The following is a 12,801-nucleotide window of genomic DNA, read 5'->3' on the forward strand; positions in this document are numbered from 1 at the left end:
AAGTGTTCTAGGTACATTACATACATTACATTTATGATATAAATGTAATTCTGACATTAGTCTTCTAAGTTTTCAACAATAAAAGGTGCTAACTTGAGCTAGAATGTGACTCAGTGATAGAGTGCTTGCCTAGCATGACCCTGTGTTCAATCCTCAGCACAGCAAAAATAAATAAATAAATAGTGCTAATTTTTTTCTAATAAAAAAGCATCTAAAAAAAGATACAGATATAAGCATAATTTAGAATTATGAAAGTAACTATAAGTAGAACTAAAATAGACTAAATTTTATTCATTAATACTGTATGGCCAGGTGCCATGAAATGGCATGCCTGAAATCCCAATGGCTAGGCGGGGGAGGCTAATGCAGGAGGATCTCAAGTTCAAAGCCAGCCTCATCAATTTAACAATGCACTAAGCAACTTAGAGAGACCCTGTCTCAAAATTAAAAAATACAAAGTGCTGGAGATGTGGCTCAGTTTTAAATTTTAATTCCAATAGTAAAAAAACACAGAAAACATAAATTTTACTGTGAGTTAGCCAAATAAAATTGATTTTGTTCCACTATAGCAGAATACATTCTACCTAAATACCTAAGAAAATGAATGTATCCTTCCTGGGGAGAGAAGGGAATTATACAGTTAAATGAAAGTTACAAGTAGGAAATTTTATTGACTGTCATTTTTTATGTGGCTCACCCCTGCAATCCCAGTGGTCCAGGAGGCTGAGGCAAGAGGATGGTGAGTTCAAAGCCAGCCTCAGCAATAGTGAGGCACTAAGCAACTCAGTGAGACCCTGTCTCTAAATAAAATACAAAATAGGACTGGGGATGTGGCTCAGTAATTAAGTACTCTGAGTTCAATTCCTGGTACCTAAAATATGTGTGTGTGTGTGTGTAAATATATACATATGTATATATAAGAAATATCATATATGTATACATATGTAAAGTATACACACACACATATATATAAAAAAATCAATTATTTTCCATCAGATACAATTGCTACAACTCCAGAAATGATGTCATATTTTTTCTTTTATCCCTCCATTATATTGCCTAGTATAGATTTGTATTTTTCATTTTCTGGAAAGGGACAGATGGCATTTCAGGCTTTACAGGTCATATGGTCTTTGTTCCAACTACTCTTCTCTACCACTGTGATTAAAAGATAGATCACACCTCACTGACATAGTGTTGAAATACAAGTTATATAACATAAGCTGCCACAAACAAAAAAAAAATTGTCTAAAAAGGATTGCACAAGTTTTGAAGGGGGTTATAGGGCATGCACAGCTTGGGTAACTCAGGTATATCTTTCCTCTTTGCAGAACTGTTGAACTCAATGGTCAAACTCTGAAGATGGTGGATGCGCAAACACTGCCAGCTTTGACAGAAAAACCTCTCCGCCCAGGAAGTTCCCTAGGCTTGCCACCTTTCTCATATGGGTTTTTTGTGATAAGAAATGCTAAAGTGGCTGCTTGTATATAAAAAAGAAAAGCTGGTTCTAGGCCTGAGGTTAAATATTTCAAGTGTAATTGATAAGGGCTGGGGGTGTAGCTCAGTAGTAGCTCAGTAGAGCACTTGCCTAGCATGCACAAGTCCCAGCACCAAAAACCAAAACAACAAACAAAAAGTCAAGTGCATTGATGAATAAAGCGAAGCTCAAACTGTAGGAAGCAAGAAGATTCATTACAAATCAAGTAATTTGGAGTGGGAGCTCCAAAGACACTGGGACACTATGCTACATTTAGCATAGTATTTTGATCGCTAAGTAGAGCACTGCTAATAATAATAGCTAATAATACCATGTGCCAAACACTATATTTAGCACACTGCATGCACTATTTTTAAGTTTATTAAAAAAATATAGCCAGGTGTGGTGGCACACACCTATAACTTTAGCTGTGCAGTAGGATCACAAGTTCAAAGCCAACCTCAGCAAAAGCAAGGCAGTAAGCAACTCAGTGAGACCCTGTCTCTAAATAAAATTCAAAATAGGTCTGGTGATGTGGCTCAGTGGTCGAGTGCCTCCTGAGTTCAATCCCTTTTAACCCCCAACCCCAATGTATATGAATGTTCCTAATATGACCAAGAGGCAAATAAGTGAAGGATGTATTATTCATTTTAAGAAAGTGTTAACTTGTTTTTATTTTTAAAGACTGTTAAAAGATTGTCACATTCTTTCCTTCATGTGCCATCTCTGTGGGCTCCCATGGGGAAGAGTTTCCTGCCACAACCTTGCAGTCATCTGTAAAATAGAAACTATCTATTTGTACCTTAACAAGAGATAGATTCAGCTGCTACTCTTTTTCTCTTCTGTTTGCCTTTGTCAGCAATCATTTGTGAGAGGACAGATTGTCAGATATGAGTGTCAAAGTATTGAACAATACAGAGGTTAAGGGGTTATGTAAACTTCCAATGAAGTTTTAAAATGACTGTAAATGAGATTGATTTTCTAAAAGGAAAAATTTTAGATAACATCCAGTACATCATAACCATTTGTTAATTTTTATTTTTTCTCAGCTGTTTTTGTTTCAGTTGGGAGACTTTGAGCTCCAAGTAACAGAGAAACCATGATTCAAATGGCTTAGATAATAAGGAAATTGACAATTCCATACAACAGCAAGTTCAAGTAGGGTAGAGTCTGTCAGGAATCCAGGTCCTTTCCCTCTCTCTGTTGTGCCATCTTTAGTGTTAGCTTTGTTCCTGGGCTTATAGCACGATGTCTCTAGCTCCTCCATGGATCCATTCAGATCTGGTAGCAACCAGAGGAAGAAAAACAGTTTTTTTTTTTTCTGTAAAGAGTTGAAGAACTCTTTCTCAGAGGTTCTCCCAGTAAACTTTTCCTTGTGTCTGCTAATGTCTTATTGGTCAGAAATAGGTCATGTAGCCATTTCTCCAGTCACTGGCAATAACCATGAATTGACTCTGCTTGGTCCTCTTTGCAGTGGAGAAGGTTGTAAGAGTCCACAGCACTGCACAAAATAGTTCTGTGCTTTTTTTCAATGGCAAAATGTATTATTTCCCCCTGTATTTTAATCCTCTTAAGGATTACTATTCTTTATATTTATGTCTATGAATGTTGCCTCAATAAAGTTTAAGTAAATTTATAAAGCTAGAACTTAAAAAGTTTGGATGCTTAGTACTCTTAAATTTTATATGTAAGTGGTTTTTATATTTTCACCTTTGAAATAAAGTAATTTTTATAATCTTAATATTCTTTAAATAAAGCTAAAGCCTACAGATTCCTATATTTGAAAATCTTGTTTTCTTCATCATTGTCTTTATAACTCCTGCCTTTATTAGTCATTTCACATTTCCAAACACCAAAGTACTTGACTTTGAAAAGAAGGGCCCATCATATCTCATCATATGTATTTAATCATGATCAAAGCCCGGTCTTGTCTCTTTTTTTATTTTTATTTTTTTCCACTAATGATTGAACCCTAGGGCTCTCTATCACTGAGTTACATCCCCAGTCATTTTTATTTTTTGTTTTGAGGCAGAGTCTTGTTTCTTTTCCTTGTCCCCTCTTCCACTTCATAATACAAGTGAAAAATTAGGCCTTGAATTTATTCTAGGAATTACCTAGTTATTCACCCTGACCTAAAATTCTTAAATGGCTCCCTATTTCTTACACGCACATAAGATACTCCATAACCTGGCACCTGCCTATTTCTTCAGTCCTAACACTTGTCACTCTCCTCATGAATTCTGTTCTCCAAGCAGATATGAGTTGAGAAGTCTGAACCCACATACTCTTGCATATTTGCTCCCAGATCATTTATGCTGTTCTTTCTCTCTTCCTAACTATTCTAATGTCCTCTCCAGGTAGCGAACATTCATGTTTATGAAGACCAGCTCAGACATCAATTTCAATACCTCAGTCATTCAGGTAGCTTTCATTTTTCTTTGCTTTCACAGCATTTATGGCACTTATGATGCATTTTAATTGTATCCATAAGTCTGTCTCATTTGACTTGAAGCTTACAAGAAACAGTTATAGTATCTTCATCATCTTTGCATTTCCTGTGCTTAGCACATTTTCCAGCACACAGTAACCAATCAGATGACTTCTTCATGACATAAAAGAGCATTCAAGTTTGAAACGAAGCTATGGTATTTTGATTTGGAATATTCAGGAAAATTTAACATTTCAAACCTAAGAAGGTGGTGTTTACTACTTCTTTAAAATTCTTTTAAGGATATGTTTGTTAGCTTATTTCTGCCCAGGGATGACGCCAAGCCTCATTAAAGTCTCATATCTAAATCAGAGTCACCTAAAGAGCCTGAACAGCTGCAGGTGCTATGCATCAGAGGGCAGAGCTTCAAAACAACTGATAAGAACTGAGAAGCCATTTTGAGCCATGGGGAACACTCACGGACTATGTGGTAATGAGACCCAAACACTAGTGCTCCAGGGGCTTTGGGTTTGTCACTGTGGAGGAAATGCATGCAGCCATGAATGCAGGACCACACAAGGTGATGGAAGAGTTGTAAAGTCAAAGAGAGCTGTCTCGAGATTTCCAAAGACTGGGGCCCACTTAACTGTGAAAAAGATCTTTTTGTTGGTGGCATTAAAGAAGACACTGAAAAACATCACTACGAGATTCTTTTGAACAGCTTGGTAAAATAGAAGTTACTGAAATCATGACTTACCAAGGCAGCGGAAAGAAGCGGGGCTTTGCTTTAGTAACTTTTGATGACCATGGCTCTGTGGATGAGATTGTCATTCAGAAATACCATACTGTGAATGGCCACGACTGTGAAGTGAGGAAAGCCCTGTCAAAGTAAGATATGGCTAGTGTTTCATCTAGCCAAAGAGATCAAAGTGGTTCTGAAAACTTTGGTGGTGGTCTTGGAGGTGGTTTTGGTGGAAATGATAATTTTGGTTATGGAGTAAACTTTAGTGGTCATGGTAGATACGGTGGCAGTAGCAATGGCTACAATGGATTTGGTAAAGATGGAAGCAATTTTGGAGGTGGTAGAAGCAACAAAGATTTTGACAATTACACCAGTCATAAAATTTTGGACCCAAGAAGGGTGGAAACTTTGGAGGCAGAAACTCTGGACCTTATGGTGGTGGAGTCCAATACTTTGCTAAATTACAAAACCAACGTGGCTATGCAGATTCCAGCAGCAGCAGTAGCTGTAGCAGTGGCAGAAGGTTTTAATACTGCCAGGAAACAAAGATTAGCAAGAGAGAAGAGCCCGGTAAATGACAGGGAAGATATAGGTTACAACAGATTTGTGAACTCAGCCAAGCATAGTGATGTCAGGGATTCTGTGCTACAAAGAAGACATGAGTTAGACAATGCTCATGTGTATGGGCAAAAAACTCGAGGACTGTATTTGTAACTAATTGTATAGCAGGTTATTTCAGTTTCTGTTCTGTGGAAAGTGTAGTATTCCAACAAAAGGTTTTAGTGTAGACTTCATTTTTTTTTTTTGCACCCATACTGTTGATTGCTAAATGTAATAGTCTAAATATGATGTTGAATAAATGGGTCTATTTTAAAAATAAAATAAATAAAAGTTATAAGATTATTGTTGAGCAAGCTATTACCAATGGTGGATAGTTTTTTTTTTTTTTAACTCTATNATTGATTGTATGTCCTCCTCTGAGAAGTGTCTGTTCAGGTCCTTGGCCCATTTGTTGATAGGGTTATTTGTTATCTTATTGTTTAATTTTTTGAGTTCTTTGTATATTCTGGATATTAGGGCTCTATCTGAAGTGTGAGGAGTAAAAATTTGTTCCCAGGATGTAGGTTCCCTATTTACCTCTCTTATTGTTTCTCTTGCTGAGAAAAAACTTTTTAGTTTAAGTAAGTCCCATTTGTTTATTCTTGTATTTAACTCTTGGGCTATGGGCGTCCTATTCAGGAATTTGGAGCCCGACCCCACAATATGTAGGTCGGAGCCAACTTTTTCTTCTATCAGGTGCAGAGTCTCTGATTTGATATCTAGCTCCTTGAATGGTGGATAGTTTTATGAATAAATAAATTCTTACAGTTATTAATGAATATTAAATGTAATGATATTAAAGTTTCCTTAAACTTTAATGGTTCCTCAGGGGAACCATTTGTCTCATGTCAGTGAGACTTTTTTTTTTTTTTGGTAGTTGTAGATGGACAGCATACCTTTATTTAATTTTTATATGGTGCTGAGGATTGAACCCAGTGCTTCACACATGGTAGGCAAGCGCTCTGCCACTGAGCTATAGCCCCAGCCCCTCAGTAAGACTTTTTGAGCCTATACCCTTCTGTTTCTGTTTAACCAATCCTATACATTTATTTTCTACAAAATATCATATAGGCTCAAAATTATTCTGTCTTTTAGCGTGGCTTTTGTGGCTCCATGAAAATGAGAATTCCCAAATCCAGTTATGAAATTTTGTGTGTTTAGAGCTTGTCAATTTTGTAGTTGCACTCATTTTTCTTTTTTAAAAAATTACCTGACCAGTCCTGTCTTTGGATGCTGTCTACACAGTGAGTTACTGGACCTTTGTGTCTGTGGTTCACATCGAGCCAGTGTACCCAGCATCTATTTGCTCTGCCAGATTTACCTCTGACTTCATGCTCTGTCAGTTTTTTAAACATCTCTGTGGCTTTCTTATGGCGCTTTGAACTCTTTTACCAAGGCACTGTAGTTTAGGGCATTCTTAAAGCTTTTATGAAAATCAGCCATACAATTGAGTAGAAACAAATATTTGATGCTATATTTAGGAATATAGCCCAAGGCAATAGTGTTATTGGATAGTTACTTATGAAAATAATCAGAGGGAAAAGTTATCTATAGTAGTAAAAGATGAAAATCATCTAAATGCCTGAGTATTAAGGAAAAAAATGGTTAAATAATCATGGTACATTCAAATAAAGGACTATTTTGCAGCCAATAACATCCATTTTTTGGAAGAAAACAGTGACAGAAAATGTTCATAATATATCAAGAGAAGAGAGCTGGGAAAGTTTCCTATACAAAGGCTCTACTCATTAGTCATGGTAAAAATTCAGGTTCATAGAATATGTAATACATATTTACAATGGTGTTGATAACAATTAAAATTCAGAAGTTCATAATTCTGGCTTTGTTCTCTCAACTTGAATAAATGAATCGACTCTTACCTTGTGAAAGGCCCTGTGCCAGCTGCTGCTAGACATCCCAGTGCAGATATGCTCTGTGGTTACTTTTCAATTCTTATCTTTGACACTGTTGACCACTTTCCCTTCTTGAAATCATCTTCTCACTTGGCTTCCTTGATACAGCCTCTCCCAGTTTTCTACTTCTCTCTCTGGCTGTCCCTTCTCTGTATTTCTCTGCCTATCCTTATATGATGGATTTCTTGTGAGACACTCGCAATCTTCCTGTGTCTTGCTCCTCAACACTCTTCTTGAAATATACCTACAGGATGGGCATGGTGGTGCACACCTGTAATCCCAGTGGCTCTGGAGGCAGGAGGATTGTGAGTTCAAAGCCATCCTCAGCAATTTAGCGAGGCCCTAAGCATCTCAGTGAGATCCTATCTCTAAATAAAATATAAAAACGGGCTGGGAATGTGGCTCAGTGGTTAAATGCCCCAGGTTCAATCCCCACTACAAAAAAAAATGGAAAAAACGTCATTGTGGGAAGCCACCTGTGAATTACTCAAGGGTCTTCTCTTCATGGCAGCCAGGGAGATTTTAGGGATAACTTTGGTAATTATTCATGATTCTCCCATGCAAGAGATTGCCGAAGGCACATGATCTTTATCTTCACTCTACTAGGAAGATCCTTCATATTAGCTCCGGAGATGTTGGGAACTGGACAGCCCATCTTTAACCTTTTTTGGTGAAGAACATTCTATGGGAGGGCTTTGATATTCCCTGACATAAATAAAGCAAGCACAGGCTCCATTTTGCCATTTATTCTAGAAGTTCAATTGGTGTGGTCGGCTTGCCCGACCTGCCCCCACTTTTTGAAAATATTTTCTGTGTGCTGTGGTTTTTTTCATTGTTCCATTTTTCTTATCTTTTATTTCGCAGCCAACTCATTCCACTGAGGGGAACCCCATTCTCACCGCCTGCGCAGGACGTGGGCGAGAGGTCATAACTATGGGTCTAAGAATAGGCCATGCTTTTGTTCTCTCTTACATTTTAAATATTTATTAATTTTAGCCTGAGTGTAAATATGACATGTTTAGATGAGACAGATTTATTATTCACATTAGAAAGCAAATACTGCTTGTATGATTCCCCATACCATATTTCTCACTCCTGGGGCAATGCAGTCAAAACCAGGTTGAATGTTATATCTGTACAAACTTGAAAGTCTTTTCCAAAGGTGAGGAGAGAAGAAATATGATGTTCTCTGCTTGCATGCAGGAAAAAGAGGTAGCTGTCTTCTCACACCTCACAAAAAGGGAAAGTCCTTTGCTTGTTGGAGATGCGATCCAAAGAATTCTGGGCTCTCAAAGCTAACTTTTTAGGAATAAAAATAAAATCTCTTTAGGGCAAGATAGACTTCCATTTGTGTCCAGCTTTTGTGATCTAGAGATACTTGCATGCTTCTGAGTCTCACCCCTCCTTGAAATGTCAATACTTACGGAGCTATGCTCCAGTCTTCCTGGTACCTTGGGAGTTGTGGATGAATGAATGAATGGATAGATGGAAATATTCAAAACACACACACACACACACACACACGTATATATATTTGGGGTAGGAGCAGTATTTGTCTCTTATTCCTAGCTTAGAGCTTTAGAAATCCTTGGAATATCCCCAGCGATCAGAAAGTCTTCATTATTTATAAGGAGCTCTTTTCTACCATACCTGAGTTTATGCAAATAAGGTTACCCAAGATGCATCCTGCCTGGTCATCCTCAAAATTAGAGGCTTAAAAATTTCAATCCCACCCCTCATTCTCAAGGTGGAGATTAGAAATTGAATTCAATCACCAGTGGCTATTGGTTTAATCAATCATGCCTATATAATATAGCGCCAATAAAAAATGTTTGAATAATGAGGCTAGGAGAACTTCATGGATGGTGACCATGTTTATGTACCAGGAAGCTTGTATACTCTGATTTCTTGGGGACAGAAGTTCCTGTGCTTGGGTCCTTCTGAACCTTTCCCTATGTACTTCTTTATCTGACTGTTAATTTGTATCCTTCATAGTAAACTATAATCATAAATGTACTTTCTACATAAATGTAGTACTTTCTAGAGAATTATCAAACCTTGAGTGAGGGTCACAGGAACCCCAAATTTGTAGTTGGCCAGGCAGAAGTGCAGGTAACATAGGGACCCATTTGTGGCTGGGGTCTGAAGTAAGGGATGGTCTTGTAGAATTGAACCTTAATAACTCTGGGCAGTTAGTGTCCAAATTAAATTGTAGGACAGCCAGCTGGTAACAGATAATCAAAGAATTGAGAATATTGTTGGCAAAACAATGTTTTCCTCTCTAGTCTTTGTGCTCCTTGAGACTCATTCTCTATATAATAAACACAGTGCTTTCATAAAATAAGAATGCTCTGAATATTTTATTATATTTAGTTATTTACAGTCCCTGGCTTTAAGAATTTTACAATCAAAATGAGAAAAGCATATTATAAATTACTAAAATACAAAAGGAAAATTACTTAAAATTTCCATTAAATAAAGTTTTATAAGTATTTTGAGAAAAAATGTTTTATAGTTGAAGGGCTTTATTTACAATCTCAAAGGCCCATGAAGTGGGAATGGGAAGATGCTGCTCTTGCATGTAAATTTCAGTGGTACAGTGTAATCACACAAAATAGCAAACTCAGAAACTCAACCACCACCTCAATCCTCCAAGATCATCCAACTCTAGGGGCTTACCAAACACAAAAGCCACTCTGATGGCAAGTGTAAAGACTGTGCTAAAGATAAGGCAGTCTCTCTCTCTCTCTCTCTCTCTCTCTCTCTCACTCACTCACACACACACACACACACACACACACACACACAAGTTAGGTCAGTGGTGGCGACTTAGTGTTGATTTAGTGGTGACTTAGAACAAAGCAGCCCCCCCCCGCCCCCCGCGGGAAAAGAACATCAATCAGGTGCCGGCGGAACGTCTGTCAATCAGCAGGACCCCCCTGGCCAATCCTGGAGTTCAGCCAACTCCCCTGACCAACTCCAATGGGACAAAGGACCCTAAAAACACCTTTTCCTGTCCCAAGCCCTTCCCTTGCTGCAGTAAGCCCCATAAAAGTGTTACCGCTGTTGACCGGTGACGAGTCCTTGCTTCCCCAATGTTGAAGAATAACACCAAGAAGCACGCCGAGGCAAGGTCAGAGTAGAAATTAGAAGTTTATTAAAGGACAGCAGAAAAGACTTCTCCCGGAGGAAGAAGGGGACCCAAGAGATGGAATCCATAGAAGTCCGGTTGTTTCCCCTTTTTATAGTTTTGGTGATGGAATGTAGGTTGGAAGGCCCGAGGGGTGGGACACAGGTGGGCCAAAGAAGTAATCTGGTCAGGAAGGACTTCTGAGTCAGCACCTTTTTGCTGGGGGCTGTTCATTAACATTTCTTTGAGGTGGACTTTGGCCTAGGGCCTTTTCGGGACTTCATTAACATTCCATGAGTTGTCCTGTGTTTTCCCTGAGTCATTCTCCGCATGGTCTCCATTTTAGATTTCACTCGATATTAGACCCTATTTACCTAACTACACTGACTACCTAATTTTAAATCTTGCTTCAAAAGTCCAGTCTGGTCGAGCTTCCACGCGGTTTCTCCTCAGACCCTTCCCCTGTCCACTCTGTGGGTCTGATCAAGTTCCACAGGGAAGTGAGTCTCAATAAAGCCTGTTCAGCGGCCCTTTTAAATCTGCCTCCTTTGGTCGCTGCCCGCCTCGCCTGATCTGACAACACACACACACACACACACACACACACAATAAAGCGGTCACTTAGGCTGGATATGGTGGTACCGCCTATAATCCCAGTGACTCAGGGGGCTGAGGCAGGAGGATTTCAAGTTCAAAGCCAATCTAAGCAATTTAGTGAGGCTCTAAGCAACTCAGTGAGACCCTGTCTCTAAATAAATACAAAAAAGGGCTGGGATGTGGCTCAGTAGTTAAGTGCCCCTCAGTTCAACCCCTGGTACCCCACAAAAATAAGATAAAATAAGGCAGTCACCAAGGAAACCAAAGAGGCTTAGCCCCATGTAAGGGCATTCCTGTTGACTGGAACTGGGACCAGCATTTCTGCATCAAGCTGAAGGACAAAGCCTAGCCACTCTAGAAGTCCTTATTTCCTCCTATCTTCTCCAGTTTCAACTCACCAGTGACAGGACAACAGACAGCAACCTCATTCCAAATATCAGTTGCCTAAAAATGATGAAAAAGAAAGGGAAAGGTGAACCCTTTGCCCTAAATCTGTGAAAATGGGAGGCTTTGAAGAAGCTTAACTAGAATCACATTACATGGATATTTCCCACATTTGGGGATCATCTAAGTGCTGCTGGACTAACAGAAAGAATGTGTTACCAAAGGCCAAGAATTACCAAAGGCAAGAATGTTTCCAAAGGCCAAGGCAACATCTTCATTGAGTTTGAGAAGCCATTTGAAGAAGGCACTGGGGATATATCTTAGTTGATAGAATGCTTGTCTTGCATGTACAAGGCCCTGGGTTCAAACCCCAGCACCAAAAAAAAAAAAAAAGGAGGAGGAGGAGGAATTGAAACACATGGATAAGAGTGGATGGCTAGTCAGGTGGTATCCCCCAGCACTGCTGGTCCTTGTCCCCCAAGCCCACAGGATTCCCCATGAAGACTCAAATCCCCAAAGAATACTCTCATCTCAGGGCCAGTGCAGCCTCAGGAGCTCCAGATTGTTTCCTAGTAAGATAGGGCTACAGAAACTCCTGTGCCTCTATGGCAAAGACTGTCCAGCAAAACACTGATTTTTACGTGGTGCAGGAGAGGTAGAAAAGGCCTACACCCTGTGTCTGCAGTCAGCAAGGGCTGACATTTTAGAGCTTTCCTCGTTCCTGGAGTTTGGCATTTTAGGATTGACGGTATTATAAAAATATAACTGTTTTATCACATTTTCCCCCCAAAGATGGAAAGAGCATTCATGACGCTTCTTGAATTTTAAATCAAGAGAGACCCTGGTGCAAATTCCAGACAATGGGAAATTCCAGATAAGTGACTTGCCTAGGGTCACTCAATGAGAGATTAAATGGGATCACACGTAAACTGTCTTGCATCCATCAGTGTAGAAGAGTACACAATTAAGTGTGCCGACCAGATGTTCTAGCTTCAGGGTCTTGGAATTACACACTTTCACTACTTCCCCATTATAGGAGTTCTTTTGGACGACTGTCAAATTTAAGGTTTTCGCTGTTGGAATGAACGTCCCTTGACCTTGACTACAGTTTCAATTTACATTCTTGGATTTATTTGGCTACTTGGTGCTCATTTAGATTTAAAAGGGAAGAACGTGGATGCAAATTAAAATTTCAAGCTTGGTAAGTTTTTCTCAACTTTTCTCTGGGTACAACTGTTCCATGTGAATGAACATTTTCCTTTCACATCCATTGAGAAAACTGATAACAGGAATGTACTACCACACACCCCTTCACAAGGTAAAGCGACCCTGAAGGCCACCCACCTGCTTCAGGAGGGACGGTCGTTTTCCCTGACGCCACCGCGCATGCCTGCCCACGAGCCGACGCTGGAAGATGACGTCGCCCGGCGTCGCGGCCTCCCTAGCGCCATGCTGGGCTTTCGGGGAGCAGTGCTTGCACGGGGCCTGCGGGTCGTGGCGTCGGCATGGCTGCGGGACTCGAGTTGCCGT

At 39.6% G+C, this 12,801-nt stretch overlaps 2 protein-coding genes and 1 pseudogene across 2 annotated transcripts in view; all 3 read left to right on the top strand.

The window, feature by feature from the left end:
- Hpse (heparanase) overlaps positions 1 to 1,517 on the top strand; it is a 35,542-nt gene extending 34,025 nt beyond the window's left edge. The window contains exon 12 of the mRNA XM_015499216.2: positions 1,332 to 1,517. Within this exon, the coding sequence (XP_015354702.1) occupies positions 1,332 to 1,491 (160 nt within the window). The 3' untranslated portion in view covers positions 1,492 to 1,517. The remainder of the gene's footprint in view (positions 1 to 1,331) is intronic.
- A 1,919-nt stretch (positions 1,518 to 3,436) lies between these two features.
- LOC107153648 lies at positions 3,437 to 5,565 on the top strand (annotated as a pseudogene).
- A 7,115-nt stretch (positions 5,566 to 12,680) lies between these two features.
- Positions 12,681 to 12,801, top strand: part of Coq2 (coenzyme Q2, polyprenyltransferase) — a 17,590-nt gene continuing 17,469 nt past the window's right edge. Inside the window, exon 1 of the mRNA XM_048784735.1 lies at positions 12,681 to 12,801. Within this exon, the coding sequence (XP_048640692.1) occupies positions 12,686 to 12,801 (116 nt within the window). The 5' untranslated portion in view covers positions 12,681 to 12,685.

This window comes from Marmota marmota, unplaced genomic scaffold (assembly GCF_001458135.2).
Source record: "Marmota marmota marmota unplaced genomic scaffold, marMar, whole genome shotgun sequence".
Classification (NCBI taxonomy): Eukaryota; Metazoa; Chordata; class Mammalia; order Rodentia; family Sciuridae; genus Marmota; species Marmota marmota.